The sequence below is a fragment of the Egretta garzetta genome, unplaced genomic scaffold (assembly GCF_000687185.1).
Source record: "Egretta garzetta isolate BGI_Z169 unplaced genomic scaffold, ASM68718v1 scaffold384, whole genome shotgun sequence".
NCBI classification, from domain to species: domain Eukaryota; kingdom Metazoa; phylum Chordata; class Aves; order Pelecaniformes; family Ardeidae; genus Egretta; species Egretta garzetta.
This window is the reverse complement of record NW_009259496.1, coordinates 335,540-358,443: the sequence shown is the minus strand read 5'-3', so window position 1 is coordinate 358,443 and position 22,904 is coordinate 335,540. Positions and strand designations below refer to the sequence as shown.

The window sequence follows — 22,904 nt, the reverse complement described above, 5'->3', positions numbered from 1 at the left end:
GGCCCTCGCTTCCCCACATGGCGCCCGCGGGTGGGTCTGCTGGCGACAGCTCTCCCTACGGCCTCGCCACTGCCTCGCCCCCTGTTTAGAACAGCCCGCGTGGCTTCGATTTGTGAACAGGTATCTGCGTTTCAGATGATCTGCTTCAGGGTTGGCCCCGTTTCAGTCCAAAATTCTTGTAAAATGAAAGGTTTCCTCAGCTGTGGGTGGACTGTGAAAGAAGTGAGAAGCACTGGTGGGAATCAAGAGTGTAGACAGCGGCGGTGCCATCCTGCTGTCCCTCTTTCCGTCCCTTCTGTGAGGACCCTGTGTTCGCCTCGGGAGAGCTTTCACAGCCCCAAGGGCGAGCGTTTGGTCAACCTCGGGGGATGCAGAGCAGGAGATGGCCCCTCCTGGTGAGGGGTCAGAGGGGCGAGAGCCCCTGGTGCCCCCAGTGCAGCCCCCACTTCCACGGGGGCCCAGAAGCTGCTCAGTTCCTCTGGGATCTGCTTGCACAAAGGGAGGCTTGGGACGGGCCTCCCACAGCCTCTCCCTTCGACGAGAAACAGCTCCTCCGTGCTTTTGTGGGGTTTCTGGGTTGTTGGGGGGTTTGCCACGTTTTTAATGGCTTTCATCGAAGGAAGGAAGGAAGGAATCTTAATCCGAGTCGCTAGAACAGTGAATTGCTGTTACAAATGAGCAAATGCCGATGATAATCGATGAGTAGATTAGATCAGCTGCAGAGCTGACTTTCAGCACGTCCACGCCGCTGCCACGTGGGCAACCTCCTGCAGCTCTGAAGATACGCACCCTAGCTACTGTCCACAGCAGCGCCGAGTGCCTCCAGTTAGGTTAAGTGCAAACATGGTGACGAAAACCTATCAGAAAGGTGAACTGGTTATGAAGGAGAAATTGGAATATTTTTCTGGTGCCCACACAGCTGCTTCTGAGCATCATTGGTCTGGCCACTACTCCTTCTCTTTGCGGCGCTTGAGAGCTGGCAGGCCAGCTGAGAGCGTCCCAGGCCCGTACGCTGCTGCTTGTGGGCTCCTTCTCATTCTGAACTGTATCTTGGTGGGAGCGTGTGACTTGATTAATTTTCGGTGTGTGGGTACTCTGTCGCGTTCTGGGGTACTTTATAATACCAGTAAGCTGCTTGGATGCATGGCATCCTGGGCGTAACGTGGTGCTAGGAGGCAGAAAGCAATGTCTCCATGCAGTGCCTGACTACGCTTTTTACTGATTTTATTTCTGGGTTGCCCTCCAGTACTCAGCAGCCGGGAAGATCAACTAATCCATGTGTGTGCAATTCAAGCAGGGAGATGGCCTGCTTTTTTGGTTTGCACAGGGATGTGTTGAAGTTGGATGGATGATAACAGTCACACTTTAAAGAAAAATCACCCCTGAGATTCAGATTAATTGACAATAAAAGGTACCAGTGCAACTCTGCTCTTCAGGTGACACTGTTGATCCTGAAAATTGTTAAAGGCCAAAGTAGTTTTGAGGTGTCTCTAAACGATACAGATAATACCTGAGCAGTACTTTAAAGTTATAATTTTTTTAAAGCAATCACAATCCACTCACTACAGAAATACTTTCAGCTAGAAATGTTATTCCTAGTGTAAATGAGTATATAGATTGAACAGACATTATTGTTTGGTGAGAAAATTGATGAGAGCTCGCTCTTTCTAGGCTTTATTGAGCTGTAAAGTGAGTGGTAACAGTACACGTTTTCCCTCTCAAAGTTTATCCTTACTTTGTCTAGCTCTGCTAATATTTCATGTTCCTTTTCTTCTGTCAGTCCACGTAAGTGGATTGCTAGAGGTGCACTGAGATACCTCGTGTGAATGTTTGTGCGTTTTAAAGTGGTAGGTGTGAGCGGATGATTGGGCCACTGCATGCAGTCCAGGCTGAGCATCTTCACGAGTCGCTGAGTACTGCAAAGATCAGATGGAGCTTTGAACCTCTTTATCCTTTCATCTTCATAGTTGTAAAATGGATATGGAATGCAGTTGGGGGAGTTGTGGATAATGCCCCAAATACCCAGTGGTAAAGGTATAGTTAATGGAGACCAGGTCCCACAGTCAGCTTGTCGGTGGTTACCTTCGTGGGAGACGGTGCCTTTGGATTGTTCACGCTGAGAGGAGATGGTGATCGAACAGACAGTGAAGAGCATGCAGAAAAGTGCTGTTTATCACTTCTGTACGGACCAACCTGCGCACAAGTGAACTTGTGATGGCGCTGTGTGGCCCAAGCGTCGGTACAACCACATCCACATGCTTAACCTGAAGCGGTGTATGTATGGTCAGGTCTTCAAGTGGGAAATACAGGGTTACTGAAAAGGCTGGTTATAAGGGTGTGTAACTGTTCCCCACAAAGTAAGCATTCTGAATTAAAGGAACAGCATTCTTTAAAAAAACCAAAAAGTTGTAATACTTTGGTTTCTGTTTGGTAAAGTGATAAAACCAATTTTTATTTTGGGAAAAAAGTATTTACAATGCATGTGCAGTTCTGTCTTCCCTGTTTGGATGCTGGTTCTGCTCCCTTCCCTGTCAGATGTGCGTATGAGGTTTTCCTTAAAAAAGGAAAAGTGACTGAGTTTTGACATGAACAGTTCAACGACAGGGTGAGCGGTAATTTCATGCTGCTTTTTAATGCATGTGGAGGCTAACTCATGGAAAGAGTAGATCATGACTTTGTGCTTTGAATTATGCATAGAATGTCAGAGGAAAGAGAACTTTGTCAGTACTTAACATACATGCTGTGCACTGGCACGGGAAATGCTCTGCTGAAAGAGCTAAATTACAACAACGGATAACGTGCAGCAGTAAAGGGGTAGAAACCAGTAACTGCTAAAATAATGGTACTCAACCATCTTTAGTTTTGCTTCATTGTGACTGGATTGTTGTTCGTAACGTTTTGCTTTTCTGATGTAAAGATGACCTTACAGGTAAAATTACTCCTTTTATCTGCCTTTTTTTTCTGTTTGACAGACTAGAGACGACTTCCTGGGCCAGGTGGATGTGCCACTCAGTCACCTTCCGGTAAGCAGCGCTTTTGTCGCAGTGGGCACTTCGTCCTCATCACCGGATGGGAGAAACCCTGATGTTCTGTAGAATGTATTTCCATAAGTAGTCCAGTTAAATTTTCTTAAAGGCAGCATTCCCAGCATAGCCGTAGAGGCTTAAAGAAAAATGTTACAGGCAACAGAGCCCCACCATGCGCAGGAATTGGGAGAAACTGTTCCCTTTGCAGGGACAAGGAAGACAGTTGTTCTCTGGCATCTGTTAAATTTCTCAACATCCAGCATTCATTTCTCATCCCGATTCTTTCTTCAAATCCTTGTCTGGTCTGAGTCAATTGATGAATGGCATGTGCCCAGTAGACGGGTCGTTGCCTACCATATAATTGGTGATTATTGTCCCATTAATCTTCTGGCTTCTTCCTTTCCATGGTTTTCCCTTAGAGTTGAAACAGTTGTATTCTCCCTTAGCAAACTCCATTTCCTCCAGAACATTTGTTAAAACACTGAAAAAACCCCACATTTTTGGGGTCCCATTTATCTGCCTGATTTTCTGTCTTACACAATATGCTGTTGCAGTTATGGGGTAGTAGTTCTGCCTGGGAAGGTGAGAGGTACATTTTGATATTACTTCAAACCTCATAAAGCCAATAGCCACAGATTGAAACCTGAGAAACTGCTGGACCAGCATGGCAGGATCTTAAGAAGTTACAAAAACTCACATCTTCTGAAAATGATAGGCATTTACTGATCTTCCTAGAAAATTTGAGTAAAATCATTATATTTACTACTGATTGAAAGTAAACGTATCTGAAGGACTCCTAAGTAATAATGGAAATAGTGAGATATTCATGAGTGCCATAGCACATACAACAGCATTCATCAGGCATTATTGATAATAATAATTAAACCAGCTATGATATTGTCAGCACATACATTATAGCTTTTAATATACATATGTATAATTTCTAGTGTCTATATGTGCATAGGTAGATTTTTTTCTGTAAGAGACATGTAGGTGCCTATTGCCCTTCCTGCATGATAGGGATGTATTCCCAATTTTAAACAGCTTAAATATATTATATGCAAAGGAATATGAATTGAATAACTTGGAAAAGCTGACATTTGGAGGGGTTTCTTCTATTTTTTGAACAGCCAGAGTTTAAATACTTGGGTTAATGCCTACTTTCGGTGTCATCTATTTACAGGTGTGTTCTGAAACACCAAACATATCATAGTACAGGTACCTCAGCTTGTTTTATACAGATAGATAAAGTGTTAGTTACTGAGATATGATAACGCCAGCCTGCGCCTCAGTTTGTGCTCATGGCAGATAAAATCTGTTGCTTAGAAAGCTTACTTTACACGATGTGTAAGGTGTATGTCTGTAGCACTACATCCACCCCATGCTGCAAAAGCCTCAGTCAAAACCATTTTCAAAGATAAGTAGAAATAAATTCCTTATTTCATGGGTAGATTTGCTTCAGTTTCAGTTTTTCAGTATTGCTGGATGGTCTTTCTTTTTTTTCACTTAGTAGACAAAAATCCAAATGCACTTTGCAGAAAACGTTTGTGCCAAAAAAGCGTTTCTTTGGGTTTTGAGTATTCTTATGGTTCTTCACCCTGTGCCTCAAAGCTGAGTTGAGTCACTGACAGAAGAGCCGAAGTTAGAAGGTCGCAGGGCACAAAAAATATGAAGCACTGCCGTTGTTTTTCATCAGCTTTGTAAACAGGAGAAAACATACTTTCTACTGCAGAGAGTTTTCTGTAAATTCTGCATATATGCATACATGTGTATACATTTACACAGTTTATGCTTGGTGCAGGTGTTTTCTGATATGATATGTTTTGGGTGACAAACGTTGTCGGGATGTAGTTGATATTTTTAGAATGTTGTACATGTTAATCTTACTCCCATGAACTCGGAGGGGTTTTTTGTATCTGAACGGGAGAACGTGGGTATGATGGAAGTTACTGAAAATGTTTACATCAAAATAAGGTGTCGGTTCTGGCATGACTGTAGCTGTTTGTGCCTGAATTTGACTTGTTGATGTCGCTGGATGTTACTGTAGGAGGAAGATGGGTTTGTAATGACTCTCACAGCGATGCTTATTTAGAGCCATCTGTTACGGTGGATCTTGAATCATAATGCTGCTGCTGTTGGCTTCTAGACTATAATAGTTGAAAAATACGATGGAACGATCAGAAATGTATTCTGATGAAAAATGTGTCATTGCATTCTCACATGAGCTCGTATGAGCTGTATTGTGGAGCATTATTTTGTCCTTTCTTGTGCGTATACTTCCATTCCACGTATCCACGTGCACAGGCATTATGTAAATGGCCTGTACGTAACTATAGGCAAAGTCCTCCAGTGTTAAGCTGTATGTGTCCTGCAAAAAATGTGCGGTGAAGTATAAAACGATCAGGGATGTATTAGTGCATGCCTGTTTTTCAAACTCAGGCAGTATTTTGAAGTTCCTCTGTAGTGAAAGTTATTTTTAATCATTCAAAATCATCAGCAAGATCTGCGATAGGGCTATAGGCATGTCACACACTTTCGGGGAGCTGTTTTGAGGACTTACAGCTTTTGGTTTTCCTTCCATACTCTCCAGGAAGAGAGCAACTCTGCTCTCCTCTCACCGGGGCTTAGGTAGAACACGAGCATGCACATCTCCTTGTAGCTCATACTTGAGCGGAATGCTAAACTTTTTCAAATTGTTTTAACGTCTTTACTCTCTTTACATAGAATATCCAAGACTATAAAATTTCTTGGTTCAGCTACTTAACTGCCATTGAAGAATAAAATTCCTTATGCCAAAATGATGAAATTTTGCAGCCCAGAACGTCCCATTTCTTCTAGGTTCATTCGAAAGTAAACGTGATTCCGGTACAAAATCCTTCCTCACTCTTCATCTTCGCAGAAAATTTCTTCAGCTCCAGAAACCACTATTTTCCAAAAAAATTTCCTCTGGGAAAACTCCCCATACCTATCTCGGAACATTCCTTCTGTCTGTAGATGTAACATAGCAGTGTCTCCACAGGATGCTTACCTGCCTGCCCCAGGGGTGTGTTCTCATACGCTGTTATAATTAGCTAGCTATATGCTTGCTAAGGTGCGTGTACTAATTTGGTTCTCAGGGAAGCATCTGTCTGTCTTTCTGTTCTAATCGATATTTCCTCATTCGTCCTTCCAGTACCTTAATAAGAGACATCGTGCTGTATTTATTAACAAATATTTGCTTTCTCATCCTAGCTGTACTGCTGATTTGTTTGTCAAAATCCTTGTTTTCTCTAATACTACCTAATTACTATCTACAACAGTCGGTTAAAATATACAGCTGCTTATTTTAGGTACATTACTTACAGTTGAGTACTAAAAAGCAGTACTTCTCAGTCATGCATGCTTTGATGTCCTGTTGATTTGGTTAAAATCTACTCTCCCTCTGAAAAAATGGGAAGGCTGTCTTGCTCGGATTAAGTGGACACAGGAAACGCCTGCAGGATAAGAGTGCATTCCGTGAATGTCTGGATGGAACTGGATATAATACCTGAGACAGTGACTTAGGATTGATGTTCAAATTCTTATTTATTGACTTTGAAATGAAACAGATAACAAAACTTCTCATGAATAATAGTCTGGGATTTAGATTATTCTGTGTTTAGAAAAGTTTAGCTTAAGAATTGGACTTGAGAAATATTCCTGTTTGTAGGGAAGGGATTTACAGGGAGAGTACCATGGTTTTAGTGGATGGCAGACGGGTGCAGCATTCTGAGAAGTACCCACTAACTGTGCTCGTTTTGAGGCAGTGTGGTACTAGATCTCTGGTCTTACTGGAGTATGTGTGATACTGAGCTTGCCCTTTCAGTGTAACACAGCTCATGCTTCCAATTTTGTCAGCCCAAATTATACAATCAATTAAAGTACCCCAAACAACCAGCAGGTTAAGTATGTATACGGATTTCTGATTCTCTTGTCATTTGTAAATCCCTGGTTTTGTACCTATAGTGTCCATGTTCTCGCAGACATGAAGGCTGTAACTTACTTGGTAAGAAACCTGAAATTCTCGTGTAACAGAAAGTTTTCAAGATTTAAGGCTTTATGAAACTTAGAGTTTGGAAGTCAGAAGATGTGATTTGTCAGCCTGATAATATTATTTATGGACTTGATAAAGGATTTCAAAGTCATAATTATTTTTAGTCTCAACTGCTTTGAAATAAAAAATGAAAGCCAACTAAGTTCTAAGTTCTATTTCATCATTTTCTAATGTGCAGAAGAAATCCTGCTTCGAAATGGATGCAGCCTTCTCCAACGCTGCTGTTGGGTGACTGGGAAAAGTTGGAAGGGCTTTGTTTAGTTGGTCTTTTCCACCTTTTTCTGCCCCATGAGGGTGGTGTACACCAAGAAACAAGACTGGGTTGAGCCCATCACCGGTATTTGCAGTGACATGCAGTGGAGTGCTGCTGCGCTCGGCATTAGCACCTACTGGTAACACACTGGGAGAGGGCTGCCTGCTGCTCCTGCATCACTGAAACATCGTCTCTAGCATTTTTGCCATGTCTGTGATGTGAGTGTTCTCTGTATGTCTCCATACTTGTGGGCAAGCCCTTTAATTTGCCATTTTCTTAAATGCTTATAGACTGAAGACCCAACCATGGAAAGGCCATACACATTTAAGGATTTCCTTCTCAGACCACGAAGGTGAGGGAGAGGACCTTTGTATTCTAAACCATTTCTTATTTCAAGGTTTGTTATTTGCAACTATTTAAAGGGCTGTTGAATGAAGTGTACCTCCTTGCCTTCTAGCCACAAATCTCGTGTAAAGGGTTTCTTGAGACTGAAGATGGCTTATATGCCTAAAAACGGTGGCCAAGAGGAAGAAAACAGTGATCAAAGGGATGAGTCTGAGGTAAGGCTTAATGCTTATGGAAGCATTCAAGTTATCATAGATCCAAGTATAATTGCAGAAAAAGTTGCATCTTTGAAAGGTCAAACCCTGGTAGCAGTGTTGGTACAGCTTACTCTCCTCCCTCTGCCCCAGCTTTTTCTTTCCTTTCTTTTTTTTTTTTCCTGTAACGTTGTGGTTTTGCGACTATTTTAAGTATTTTGAAGTATTTCAGATGCCGTAATTAATTTTAAAGTCTGTCTGACTCAGTTTGTGAGCAGGTAAATGTGGAAGTCATGCCAAGTAGAAGAATTCAGAAAGTGTATGCAAGTAATTTATGAACGTAATGGTCTGTGTTAGGTACCTCTTCTTCAGAGGTGTTTTTTTTGTTTTCTTTATTTTCTCAGCAGCGTTTACTTTGCAGAGAATAAAGCTCGTGCAAGCACAGCAGGTTGAAAGACTTCAGGACTCTTATCAGCCATCATCCATTTTAAGAATTAGCTGCAACTAGGGCTGACAGAGTCGGCGTCAGCCCAAGTTTGCCTGCCTTACCAAGAGCGTGCAGCAGCCGTCTGTAACTTGGGAACGAGGGCTCTCATCCCAAGCCATCTCTGAGTTCAAAAGTTAGCAGTCAGTTCTCTTTGGCTTCTTGACTGGGAATCTGCACCTGGCCACCACTAGAACAAGCAGCCACCCAAATACATTTGGGAATCCCTGTTGTAGTAGACTGGTGGGTTTTTAGGGTTTTTGTCACTGAAGTGAGGTGCACTCTGGAAGCTTGGAGCTTATTCTATTTCTGTATGGTTTACATTTAAGCAATTTTGAACTTCTCTTTGGGAAAATTCAGCGTCTGCACCTATCCACTACTGTAAGCAACACTGAAATAACTTCTCCTTAACTTGGACTTTAAAATCTTAATTTTTTTTTTCTCCCCTCTCCACCCCTCCTAAGCATGGATGGGATGTGGTTGACTCCAGTGACTCTGCATCTCAACGTCAGGAGGAGTTACCACCTCCTCCACTGCCTCCTGGATGGGAAGAAAAGGTGGACAACCTGGGGCGGACTTACTATGTCAACCATAACAACAGGACTACTCAGTGGCATCGACCAAGTTTAATGTAAGTGGCTGTGTAGCGCAATGTTCTGTGGATGTGTGTAAAATTATCAGTAAGTCGTGATTTTTTCCAACAGACACAACCATTTTGAATTTACAAATTCAAGGCTGGAAAAAGTCTTGAGCAAGACTTATCCAAAACGATTTATAAGGGCATGCTGTTCTTTTTCAGTGATGTGAATTATGACTTTGGTGCTAACTGTGCTACACATCTGCAACTATACTTTATTCATGGAAAAATTTTCACAGATGTGCTAGTAAATTGAGAACCAAAATAATTTGGTTTTTTTTTTTAAAAATGAGAATAGGCTTCCCCACCCCCAGCAAATCCCATATACACATAGATATTATGGGAAATTCTAGGAAATCTGAAGGGGTGGGAGGGAAATCAGTGCATTAACAGTGTGCCTTAGAATATTGGGAGACAGATGTGGAATTTTTCGGTAAGTAATTTAACAGGAATAAATTACTTTCTTCTATAGAGACTGTTGAAAAGGTAAGGAAAAAAACCCATCAACTCTATTAAGTTTTAATTAAGTTAAACTCATTAACTTTGAGGAGATCCTGATTATTATTCAGTGTATGGAGTGCATTGCCTACATGCACTTACGTGGAGTTCCTGTTCTAGCCTTCACTATATGTTTCTTACGATTAGCTCTGCAAAGCTGTGGCAAGCTTACATTTTAAACAGTATGTATAACTGACGGTGTTCAGAGTTGTACCAAAATTGTGGATTAGGCAAACATCTTGCATTATTTTTATGTAGTGACTAATCTTCCACTATTGCTTATTGCAACAGTTGTGGTTATTCTTTCTTGAATATTCATAATCCTAGATAAATTATGCAAAGTGTGTGGTCCTTATGGCACCATTTGTTCGTCTTGTGTGACGCATTTATCTTAGCTAGAATTGAATTACATCTTGTTCTGTTTGTTTTGAACTATTTACTGTTGAACTATTTGAGCTACTTACTAAGCAATGTGTATTTTGTCAAGTAAATCTCATCAGCTACTGTCATTATGATTGGTAATGGTCAATAAGTGTCTATAAAAAAAAAGCAGGTTTTATAAATTATTTGATTTGGCACCTCCTTGTAATCAGATTATGCCAAATAAAGTAAAGAGTGCATGGATTCAGAAATATTTGGCTGTCAGACACCAAAAAAGTAATCATCACTAGAAACTGTCATCATCAGATGGATGTATAAAATGAAGAGCTCAGGGATTCGTTTTTAGCTAGATATCATCACAAGTAGTTTGGAAACAAATGCATAATTACTACTGATAAACTTTATGCATGACACCAGGCTTGGTGAAGAGTGAAAGCTTTAGACTGATGCCTTTAAATTCTGTGAATTTATGAAACCAGTAGGAGCAGAACGTCTGGTGAGGTTGAAAGTAGGATACATAACCTCTCACTTTTCGGCTAGTAACTCAGGTACTAAGTTGGTCGCCAAGGAAAAACAATGAGTGCTGCACAGTCCATGTCTGCACTAGGAACACGAGAGTAGTTCATTTCTCATAGTTCTTTAAAATGAGCAATGATAAAATGATTGCAGTTTTTCCTGAACGTAATGATCTTTCAAAGTTACAGTCCTTCATCTTGCAGGAGGGGTTCAAGTACAATACTGCCCTCTAACAACATCTGCCTATTGAGTACTGGTGCGGAAATAGAGATTTGTATCTACCCCGGGCACACTGAGAAGTCCCACAAGCTAGGCAGGTCTCCATTAAGGGAACTGGGGTATTTTCCATTTCCACCACTGCTGATGTGAGCCAAGCTGGTGCTTGCAACCAGTTCAAAAAGTTATCCATACCGCAACAGCTTGCATTTGCTTCGGCTGCTAAAAAAGGAAAGTGATAGTTGACATGAAGAGAGGGGCACAGGTAAAACCTCTGTGTCAGGGATGATTCTGGTCATCCTGGGAAGGAATGAGTAATGGTGGGTTAGTATATTTGAGCATGGACTCCCATGTCTGCCCACCCAACTGTGATGTATAAGGAACATTAATTTCCATTGTTATGTGACATTTGTGAAGTGCTTCCAGTTTTATTTACTTTGGATTGAGGGATTAAATCCTATTTATGAAGCCTGACAAATGCAAGAATAATGACTTTTATAATCAAAAGCATTAGTGAGGTTTTGAAAGCAATGGAAAAAGTCAGTGGTTTAGTTTAACATTCATTATTTTCTTGTTCTTTTCTCCTTTGTATGCTTTCATTTCCCCACTGTCCAGTGATGTGGGATCTGATTCAGATAACAATATCAGACAAATAAACCAAGAAGCAGCCCATAGGCGGTTCCGCTCTCGGAGACACATTAGTGAGGATTTGGAACCAGAACCTATGGAGAGTGGAGACATTCCTGAGGTATGTAAAGGTCTTGCTTTTAAGAAGTTGACTAAACTTGAAGCTGATGTCTTTCTCGTTTGTAAGCCAATTACTAAACAATACACATAGTAATGTTTTTATATGGTGTTTATGGAAATTGCCTAAATGAAATACCAGCGACACAATAAAAACCCTAAAGAGAGCTACGCTCTCAAAGACCCATGCATTTGTGGGTGCCTGATAATGTATTCTCAATATCAAATACTATGCAAATGCTGGGAGAAACATTTATAATTCCAAGCATTGCTTGTTATATATACATTGATAGAAACACTTTCAATATTCTGCTTTGAATAACAGTGGAATAAGTCTTAAAGAGAAGGCAAACACACTGGCTGGAACTGCCACGTACTCCAATTTTCTTCAGTGTCTTGATTTAGAGGAAGGAGAAGCTGCTGGGGTTTTTCCCCAAATACTTGGGTTTAGTTAAAATTCTGAGATCTTAGTAATCAGGGTGAGTGTTTGATTTATGGCTAGACTAAATAAATCTGGTAGATATTTGTAGGCCTAAATGAGAGGTTGTGCAAAGCTCAAATCCCATTCAACTTTAAGGAATATTTTATTACATGAATCACAGACCAAAAACCAGCTAGTTTTGGTTCACTAAATGTGATTCAGAGCAACAAATGGCTGAAACTATTGTTGCACTTGCCACCTGTTAATATTTGATTTGCAGATACTAATGAGTCCTTTCTATTATGCATTTTATTCTAAATAAAAATTAACAGTTGTTTCTTACAATTTTTTAGTAAGAGTGCAGAATTAGTTACATTTTGAACAAAATTTCAAATAGAATTTATTAAATGAGAGCTCTTTTTTTATGCATCTTTTCATCTACACCGTTTTCTGTGTTGAGTCGTAATGCATTGTGTCGTTGTCAACATGAAGACCGTTTTTCCCTGTGCCTACTTCACACCCAGTGTTTATGTGTTCCAGGAATTGGTTTATTTTGTTAAATATTAAGGCTGAGTATCACACCTCTGTTTGCTTCAATTAGGGGGTCACAGAGAAGGCAAAGGGAAAGAAGACTCAATCTGTCTATAAATCCTTAACGTAGTTTCTTCTCTTTTGTTAGCCTTGGGAAACCATTTCAGAGGAGGCAAGTGCAAGTGGAGATTCCTTGAGCTTGTCATTGCCACCTCCTCCTGCATCTCCAGTATCCCGTACCAGTCCTCAGGAGCTATCTGAGGAACTGAGCAGAAGACTTCAGGTCACTCCTGATTCCAATGGGGAACAACTCAGTTCTTTGATTGTATGTGACATGCTGCTCTTTCTATACAAACCTCTACTACTGTAACCTTCTGTTAGTGCGTCCTAAGCTGCATCATTTTCACAGAGGGGTGGTAATCGCTGGTCTCAGGAAAACCTGAGCACACAGTTAAAATTATCTTCCAAAAAATCATAATTTCACCATTGAGCAAACTGCCTTGAACAACAGAATTCCTCGGTTTAGATTTAATGTTTTCTGGACCTGGTGTAGTGGTGGTAAGGTACGGTTGGACTCGATGATCTTAAAGGTCTTTTCCAACCTAAATGATCCTATGTGAGTTTAACTTCAGACTCTGCTACTGTTATGCTTTTGGTGAAACAAAATACGTAATACTAGGGAATAGCAAGTAAAGAATTTCCAAAGGAAAGAAGGGAAAACTGCTAAGCCTCTTTCAATCATCACCCATTTTACTACATGATCATTTTTCTTAAGTTCAGTTTTTTAACTTTCTTAGATTAGGATTTTATAAACCCCTCATAGTCTACTGGATTCACTGTTGCAATACTAACAAAGGATTAGAACTGGAAGCAAGTAGTTCTGGTGAAATCCTCCACAAGGTTGGCAGTGGCCAGTCTGGAAAACAATTGTCTCTCACCGTAAGAGTTTACTTGAGATAAAATCAGAAAACGTTCTCTGTATTTGTGTTATCCATTAGTTTGTTAGACTGACGATAGCACAAAAAGTAAGGATAGTACACGTGCAGTGGGGGAATGTCTCGTGTCTCTTTGATTATGGGAATCAATTGTAAGTGTTAAACAGAACATCATGCTGCAATGCATTCATTTTTTGTTCTTAGGATATGTCATCAACCTACCTTTGCAATTCAAGAGATAAGAAATCTTATTTGCTCTTGTTCTGGTTAAACAGACTCTTGATTAGGTGCGAGTTTTTCACACAGAGCTTATGTAAGAGGTGTCTTGCCATGATTTGTGTGTTATCTAGAGGGTAGCAAACTACAGCGCTGAGGCTAACCGTCTGCATGAAGAGTCCCCGGTGCTTCTGTAGATAACTGCAGCTTTTGGTAGGCCTTGACTTGGAGGTCAGGAGGTTAATCAAATAGTTTCAGTGGCAAGATCAGGTTGTACATTGGGTTTTTTCCCCCCAAAATAATGAATAAATAGTATAGCTGCAAAGTTATCTTTCCTATACAAAATAGCTCTTTTATGAGCCATTCAGTGATAACATCTTTCTTATCAGTGCAATGAAAATTATCATCATGCCACCCTTGCAAAGTAACAAATTATCAAAGCATTTAAAATCCCTGTTTCTGTGCAGTACCCAGTGTAAGAGGGTGTTGGGATACGGGGAGTAACAGAAAACACCAAGCAGTGAGATGAGTCTGAAGTGCCGTGCTGAGGCACCCCGGAGCCTGCACGCAGGGACTGAGTGGGTCGGCAGTGGTTCGTGTGTAGCCCTAGCGTTTCCCTCAGGGCAGCCTATGTCTCCCAACTCTGCTTCCCGCACCTCTGTCCTCTGTGAGGGCTCACGGGCCTCATGCTGCACTTAAGCGTGAGCTGGTTCCACGTGAATGAACAGTGCTTACTACCCTGGGCTAATAAATCCTCCCAGTTTGGAGGCTGGCAAGCGCAGCACAGAGACATCCAAGAGATTGATTTGGATTGAGCCAGGTAGGCAGGAAAAGTTTGGCACTTCCAGCCACACACAAGCTATAATCCACGTGCTCACGTACGTCCACCTGACGTTTCCTCTTGATCCAGGTTCCTGGAGGCTTGTGAGATCAGCTTCACGACTTTGCGTGGAGGAAGCTTGGATCCAGGCATTTTCCCAAACCCACCAGCTCTAAGGAGGCGTTACAAAGCTGGCTCAGATCTGCAGGTTGTGGGCTGAAACCAGAAGCCCTTACAGGTGCTTTTGCCCAGCAGTGTGCCTGCGCTGGTACCTCCTGCCTGACCTTTGATTGTTTTGCACAGAGACAGCTTCACTGTCTCTACACCCGCACACAGTTAATCTACAACACAGCTAAGCTGCCAGCCGAGTCGAGGAGTGATTGTATGTGTGTTAAAGTATTTTGTCACTCTCCTCATTTATCTGTGTAATGCCAGAAAACACTTCAGGCTTGCTGGTCAATACGTTTGTCAGACAAATCCTTCCACGTTAATCTTTAGCATAACATAGAAGCAAGGTGTAATTGCATCTCTCTTTTTCTATTTTTTTTTTTAAACACTGGTCTTCTAACAGAAGGACTCTTAACTCTTAGGACTGGTGTTTTCAAATAAGTGTTGGAGTTTCTGATATGTCTCTCAAGTAGTTTGCTTCATGGTGTTGCTTCGTTATCTTTCAGTGGTATGTCAGGGTGCCCACGTGAGTGGTTATAAATAGGCTAGGTCATTTGTTTGTTTATTAGCGCATTCATACTCATACCATTAATATCCAGAAAAGGGTAATGCTAGTAACTCTTCGATTAAAGATGAGGTATCAATTATACAAAATAATAAGTTTAAGAATTACCTGAGGCTGTTTCTGTATGTGGAACTTATAACCTGAATCAAACCACACGGAAGAGCTGTGTGAGAAAATGCCTTTGAAGTGAAACGGTATTTAGATGCTGATCGATTTTATCGAATGCTGTATAAATACTGTATTGTATTGAACACTGGTCAGTCCTGAAGGGACCAGGTGGTTGGACTAGGGGATCCTCGTAGGTCCCTTCCAGCTGAAACCCTCTGGTCATGGCTTGCTTTGTCACCAGCCCCAACAACTACAGTATTTGTGTATTTCTTCGTTATATGGGATTTCTCATGAGTAACAAAAATGATTGCTGATGCCATGCCTAAAGCCTTCTAGATGTCTTGGTACCAGCTATGGGGATATTTCAAAATTACTGTAATACTGACGTGTTTCTTATGTTGGACTACGCTTTGTAGACCAGGAATTAATTCTGCAGGGCAACGGTTGCTAACTGATGTGGGCAGAACGGTAGTTCCTTCTTAAATATAAAGAATATTAGCGTGGCACATCAGTTCCTTCCAAAACGTTTGTTAATTGGATAGCAAACATCTTGTTACCAAGAAGTAAAGGCTGAAATTATCTTTGGAGGCCTGTCTTGTAATTTTGGGAAGTGAAAAAGCCTCTGTGGCTGTGAGTCCCAAAACCAATGTGGTAGCAAGTGGAGGTTGTAATTATTGATCCTCGTCACTTCTCAGTTGCTGTCCCTTCATAATCTCAGCCTGTCCTATATGCAATGGAATTCAGTCCTTGACACCTCTGTGATTTATTACCTTATTTTTGATAAAACTCGCAGGTTTGTGAGGCATTACATTTTAGTATCAAGCAGACATGGCTTTTTTGTTTCCAATTCATGATCATGAAGGATGTGTCTTGGGAAGTTCAAAAACTAGAGGCAAAGGGGAAAATCAAGACTAGATTTTTTAAAAAAGAAATATTGTAAATTTTTAAGTAAATAAATTTTTAAGACCTTGAGGTCTCATCCATAGTATTTGATTTTGGATTTATTTTTTTATGCCTAATTTCTGTCAGTAATGCACACCACCTGTGAATTCCACCACAAAGTAATGAAACCCAAGGTGAAGCATTCGCTCCCTGAAGAGCTGTGTTACAGCTACAGTTTTAATTGCCATGTCTGGTTGTAAGAAAAGTGTCACCTGCTTCATTTTTGTCTGAGAAACAATGTTCTTAGCTTAATTGCTCAGATTTTTTTCCATCCCTCTTACAATTTTTTTCCTTGCTGGACAAATTTGCCTGCTTTTATGTTAAGATTTCCCATCACTTACGAAAGTGTGTGGGACAGAGGATTTTTAACCAAAGAGTTGCCCTTTCTTTTTGACCTTTGCAAAAAAGATTGATAGCAATTCACCTGATCCTCAAGTTCAAACCAGAATTCCTGGAGTCAGTATTTAGACCTGGCATGGTACTGCTGCATTCTGCTGCTGTTTTTGTTATACTAGTGAAAAAAAAAAATCACATCTTTTTTTTTATATCAGAATTCTTTTGCGTTGACATTTGTCCTTTAGCAAAATGAATGAGCCCTTTTTTAATACATATGAAGGGACACTGTCAACAGAGAACTTGTATGTGCCACTACCTGGTAAAATGGAAGTAGATGCTATTGTTTCCAGGAGATTTTGTTACAGAGAGTTTTGTATCTGTAAAATGTAAGTAATCTGCCTAGTAATGGGGTATGTTCTAATGCCCTTTTGTTATCATTTGCATTATATTTATGGGTGCCTTAATGATTGTTACAATATAGAGACCTGTCTCTAGCAGTTAGTTTGGGTTTGTATGGAATTTCTGGATTAATTCCAGCCAGCAAACTTCTGAGCAGTTCTCTGCCATTTGTTAAACAGTAAACTTTAAAGCTGGTCTCAATGTTGTTATTGAAGAGTACGATAAGCATGGTGCACTAAGATGGAAATTGGGAAATGCCTTAATATGCCAACAGCCGATCTCAGCAAGGCTCCCACTGTGGCTGTAATCCCAGTGGAAGTTCTGCAGAGCTTGCTGCTTTCCCAGCCACAGGCTGAGGATGTCGTGGAACCATGTAACCATCCCCTGCCTGGGCTTGGCATCCTCTCGTGCCCCTGTGCAAGTAACGAATAGAGGGGTGAGCTGGTGCAGAAAGCCGTACGTAGGACGTTGTTAGCTCTAGCCTGTCCATTTTCCGGGGACTGCACTGCCAGTGTTCAGCCAGAAGCGTTACAGTTTTACATTTTCTTCATACCGCTCACGTTCCCCCCCAGGTTCTCTAAATTGTCTTCCAAAGATGCTTGAAAATAGTTTCTCAAAAGTTCCGTGGGATGTTTGCATCCCGTTACCTCTTCAGTTAATCTTCCCCTTTACTGCTGATTCCACGGCTGTTAGTTTTCCCGCCTGTTTTCCCAGGTGGCCTATCCTCTTCTCTGCGGTTAGGTCAATAAAACATGGTCACCTGGGTGCTAAAGAGGAGTATAAGATGTGTACCCAAGTACCTTTCTTTTCTCAGTGAATCTGAAACAGTCCAGGATGGAATGCTGGGAATCTGATTTTTCATTGCTTGCCATGTTTCTGTAGAAGGATTAAAACTAAAGACTCTGCAACATAAATATTATTTTTAGGGGGTTGGATTAAATGGGAGAAAAGTAGAATTATTGAATAAAAGACGATTTTTTAAGACACCTTAACTTAAAGACATCTTTCTTTTTTTTTTGTTTCCAGCAAAGAGATCCGTCTTCAAGATTAAGATCTTGCAGTGTAACCGACACAGTTGCTGAGCAGTCTCAATTATCCTTGGTAAACCAAAGCTAACTTCTGTTCCTTTCTCTTTGCTTCAACACGCTTTGCTTGTGAATAATGTCTTGTCTTAGGTCAGTTCTAGTCAGATACAGGTCAGTAACCAGTGTGGGCATATAACTACCCCAAATGGGAAGGGATACCAAATTAATGTCATCATGGTCAGCAACTAAAATGAGGACATTCATGAGGGAGAACAATGTTTTGAGGCTAAGAGCATAGTAACACTAACTTTAGTTATCTAGCACAGAATTTTAGTTTACTAAACTGTAGATGTATAGTCAGTGCAGAGAGAAAATCCCCAAGGGGCGCTTTCAGCTGGGGCAGGAGAGGGCAGTGGCACCATCTACGCTTGGAACTGTAGCAGCCACCGGACTCTGCTGTCAGGTATATTTTTGCATTCCGTAAATTGATTTTACTTGGAATATATAAATCTGTATAACATTGAAGAAAACTGGTGTTTTACCTAGTTGTAGCTAAAAGGAGCCTTTTTGTGATAGTCCGTGTACAATAGAACTGGACAGGATTGCATCTGCAGTATTTTTTTAATCTGAGCGATTTAGGTAAGCAGCAGCTTCTGCAATTTTATTAAATTAAGATTCTTCAAACAGGAAAAGATACAAAGGTGGTTTTTAAGAAAAGATTCACATCATAACCATGCACACCTTTGATCTGATTGACAGAAAGTTCTACATATTTTGTCCTACAAACCAAGTATGAGGATTGCAAAGGTGCTGAGCTATAGAGAGACTACTTAAAAGAGGATTGTGCAAGATATGCTTTTGAGTAAAACTGTTCAGATTGTCAAAATAATATTTTTTAAAAAATTATACTTTTCTTCCATGATTTTTTCCAATTTTTATTAGAAATATGATATATGAATCTACATTAGAAGTATATGACATACGAATCTACATTAGAAATATGTGATATACAAATCTACAGATAGCAAATTTGTATATCTTTTTTTATGGAAATACTGAGTAAATAGAGTCTATCAATAAGTTTGTTATTAAAGCTGATGCCCCTCCTTTGCTTGTTCTTTCTGTTGCTATTGGGCAGACATTTACAATAACCAGAGTGGTTTTGTTTAATGTTTTCATGTGCTAGAAATTGTTAGCATACCCACATTTGCTGCTTACAGGCGCGTGTAATAGCTGTTGTTCAAAGAACTGCTTCTGAAGTGTTGCCTGTCTCTCTGCTTTCTCCTCTGGGTAAACAACAGTGGTTTCCAGTACAGTTACACCTTAACTGGCTTCTCTCTCTGGACTAGACAAAGTTCTCTCCTAACGCAGCCTGTTCCAGGAGTGTTCAGCTTCTTTATTTAATCTCACTTTATGGGGCCTGGGTTTCTCTAACTGGTGTAGTCAGACTGGGACTGGTGGTCTGTCTGTCCCTTTCTTATTGCAGAGCGCTCATTTCATCAGCACATGTTCGAAACAGCAGAACTGAAAGCATTGCTCTAAAAAAAGGATGTTACCTGATTTAAACCATATTTAATCCTTACTAAGCTAATGATAATTTATCTTCTAGCAACTAAATACAAGCTTTCTTTCTAAACACAGTGTTGTTCTTGACTGTCGTAATCCTTGCTGAAAATTCCAAGGTGCAGTTCCATCTCTTAAATCTGACTTCTTCTGTGCACTCATTGATGACCAGAATTTTGGCTTTAAATACCATCTTTATGGGCAGAACATGCAAAATTTGTTTTGGGGGAAAAAAATAATAAGATCATGTTACATGTAGTGTTCTTCTTATTATCATTAGCAACACTGAACTCTTGAAATTAGTTCCCTCGGTGCCTTTTGTACAAGATTCTGACGTGGTTATCAGTGATTGATGACTCAGGCTTTTTGCTATTATCTTAAACATTCTTTCCATCTAATTGCTCCCTTTTAATAAACCTGAGTGTCTGTGATTCCTTACTCCTAAAAGTGTGACAGTAATTTGTGACCTTCATCACTAAATATACTTACCTGTAACATTAATTATCATTTAACAGCAGAGTGGTCCATCTAGGAGAGCTCGTTCTTCAACTGTCACAGGTGGTGAGGAGCCAACGGTAATAATACTCTTTATCAAGCACTATCTCTAAATAAAATGTGGGTAGACTTAGGGCTTGCACAGCAAGGAACTTTTTTCCACAAAGCAGCAGTGTGTTGAAGGAAATACAACCACTGAATCAGCAGGGGGGGTTGTTGTTATTGTATCAAATTCTCTCAAAATTTCTCACAACACTGCCATTTCAATACTAGCATGTTTTAATGATGTGGATGTGCCACTGAGTTTTAATAAGTCTGTGCGCTAAGGAAATGCCACGGGCTTCTGAAAAGTGAACGATAAAGTACCTAATTCTTTAAAAACTGATACTGAAAGAATGGAGGATTAGAGACATCAAATCAGTATACGTGTTGCTGTGTTTTAGCTTGCATCTGTCTTCCCTTACTCTCCATTAGACTAATTCATTTTAATTCTTAAAGTTGATCTTAATGGAGAACCATGGAGATACAGTGACATATCATATAGCTCTTAATGGTCTTAACTTAATGCCAGTTTTCATTTTCCAGTAGTTGTTCAGCAGTCCAAGGCTGAATTTTACTTTGATTGTCCAATAAAATTCTGGAAGTGCTTTTCTGAAAGTGTAATACAAGGAAAGGGGTTTTAATTTATATTGGGCTTTGTCAGAAACATCCTATTCTTTTTTTAACCTGATTCAACGTTGGTCTGAAGCAAGTGATTTCATAGAAATCCTTTCACAGTAACTATCATAAATAGCTGTTATGAACAGACACCCTCCTTGATCATTGGCTTCAGGGAAAGAAATGAAACTCAGACTTGATATGTTTCCTGTTGGTAAAGTCAGATCTTAATTTGGGTGTTGATGCATCGTTCTGTAATACTGTATATATTCACTGGTCTTTTTAATTTTGGAATCAGAGGAGCATACTTGTATTTTGTTCCTGCAAATAGCAGATTTTTTTATGCCCTTGCAAAACCTGCCTGACTTGCTAATCATTAGTTAAAATGCGTGCTATATTGAGCTGCAATGCAAAGCCGCTCTTTTGTTGGCAGAGCATCTTGTCTTGATTATACTTTTTAGAGCAAAATATTAATATATTTCTGCAGATAACTGAGTTATTAATACAGCTATATCATAGGTGTTCTGCCTTATTATATTGCAGCTAACTGATGGGACCCTTGCCCCCCACTTTGTCTTCATTCAGCGTGCATTTATACTCTGGAATGCAAATCTGCAGAGGATTCATGCATTTAAATCCAAAAGCATTATCTTCAAAGGTTGCCATTCTCTTTGTCCGTTAGGCACCTAAAGTTTGTAGATGTGCAATCTGTCAAGAGGAGAAGTTCCTAGGTCACTGCAGGTTTGCTTCCGGAATCCCTATAAAGCCCTCGTGGGACTGGGACCCACAAGTCGGACGTTCCTCAGCCTCGGTCCCTAACGAAGGCTCTTCAGCCTGGTGACCAATGCACTCAGTGCGTTGAGCCCCTTCAGGAACAGGAGCTAAGCCCAAGGGGGGCGAATCCTGATTGATTGCCCTAATTACTGTTGTACTGTGTGAGAGTGGCTGTTACTGTCCTGGGCCCACCCTGCCTGGTTTAGAGTTTGACCAAAGTAGGAAAAGCTCTGCTGATTTGTGGTTTGTCTTAGCAAGCTTTGGGCCTGAGGAGGCTACTAAAGGGCATGTTCATGCAAACTAACCTTGCCTGATTTTTCCCTCCCTGTGGGTCCAAGTCCAAGCATTTAGATGATAGGGAAGAGGCTCTTGATAAATCTCCCAAGCTTCTACTCTCTGTGGTAGAATATCTTTTACACTGGTATCTAATGCATGGGAGGGAGGCTGAAGGGCAAACTCTCTTTTGCAGATTGCATTATGGGTTGCATTAATCCACAATGAAGAGTGAGCAGAAAGGCTGCTGATAGCTGAATTGATTTTGGTAGAGTGTTAAAGAGAAAGGAAGGATCAGGTGGCGTAACTAGAGCACCTTTCTTGTGTTTCTGCAGCCTCACAGTCAAAGCTGATCATTCACCGCATGCCATCATGTAGTGAATAGATTGTGTATTATTACAACTAAATGATTAATTTTTTTAATTTAAAATCTTTGAATTATCCACACCTTAAGTTTGCGCTGTGCTGTGGACAATATCAATAGCCTGAAGAGAGGAAGCATGGAAGAATGTGTAGCAGTCATCCGTTGGTGCAGAAAACCTGTGATAGCTATCGGCCCTCTCCATTTCTCCCAGAATAATCAGTTACCTTAATTACCTAATTTTTAACTCGGCTGTCGTCTGTGGCCTGTTTTCAGACCACTTACTGTGGCCTTAACTGAGCACTGGTTAACGGTTTGGAATCCATTAGGAAGGGCTTGGAAAAGGCAGTCTCCTTATCCTTGCCTGCCAGCTCCCTGGCAGTGGGAGCGAGTGGCAGAGCAGCCTGATCTTCCCAGCACTTGGCTGTTAGCAAGGAAATCCGTCAGGGTCTCGTGGTTCGTCTCGGTGGGTGTTACTGAATTTCCGCATCTGTTTTCCTCTGTTTCCTGTGGCAGTATGTCAACTTTCCGACCCATTCAGTATCTTTTTTTCATATCCTGTCTCGGTTACCTAGGCAGTTCTCCAGTTCATCGTGTCAGCTGTGCTCTTCTCTTAAAAAGCAAATATACTGACTTACGAAAGAGTCCTGGGAAAGAGGTCTTAAGAATATGCAGCAAGAACCAGAGCTACAGTTAATTACTTTGCGGGAGCAAGGAATGTAGAGAGGAGAAAAAGAACACAAAAAGGGCCACAAAAATGATCCGGGGGCTGGAGCACCTCTCCTATGAGGACAGGCTGAGGGAGTTGGGCTTGTTCAGCCTGGAGAAGAGAAGGCTGCGGGGAGACCTGATTGCAGCCTTTCAGTACCTAAAGGGGGCCTATAGGAAAGATGGGGAAAATCTTTTTAGTAGGGCCAGCAGTGACAAGACAAGGGGTAATGGTTTTAAA

At 40.8% G+C, this 22,904-nt stretch overlaps 1 protein-coding gene across 11 annotated transcripts in view; it reads left to right on the top strand.

Moving 5' to 3' along the window:
• The window catches only part of NEDD4L (NEDD4 like E3 ubiquitin protein ligase), a 113,527-nt gene that overhangs the window by 56,600 nt on the left and 34,023 nt on the right, over positions 1 to 22,904 (top strand). For 7 of the 11 annotated variants that reach the window (XM_035892940.1, XM_009637395.2, XM_035892939.1 and 4 more), the window contains 8 exons: positions 2,973 to 3,023; positions 7,642 to 7,703; positions 7,809 to 7,911; positions 8,839 to 9,005; positions 11,238 to 11,370; positions 12,467 to 12,643; positions 17,834 to 17,908; positions 19,911 to 19,970. In XM_035892940.1, coding sequence (XP_035748833.1) covers positions 7,657 to 7,703; positions 7,809 to 7,911; positions 8,839 to 9,005; positions 11,238 to 11,370; positions 12,467 to 12,643; positions 17,834 to 17,908; positions 19,911 to 19,970 — 762 coding nt within the window. In that variant the 5' untranslated portion in view covers positions 2,973 to 3,023; positions 7,642 to 7,656. The remainder of the gene's footprint in view (positions 1 to 2,972; positions 3,024 to 7,641; positions 7,704 to 7,808; positions 7,912 to 8,838; positions 9,006 to 11,237; positions 11,371 to 12,466; positions 12,644 to 17,833; positions 17,909 to 19,910; positions 19,971 to 22,904) is intronic. The other 4 variants (XM_035892934.1, XM_035892932.1, XM_035892938.1 and 1 more) reach the window with 3 other exon arrangements.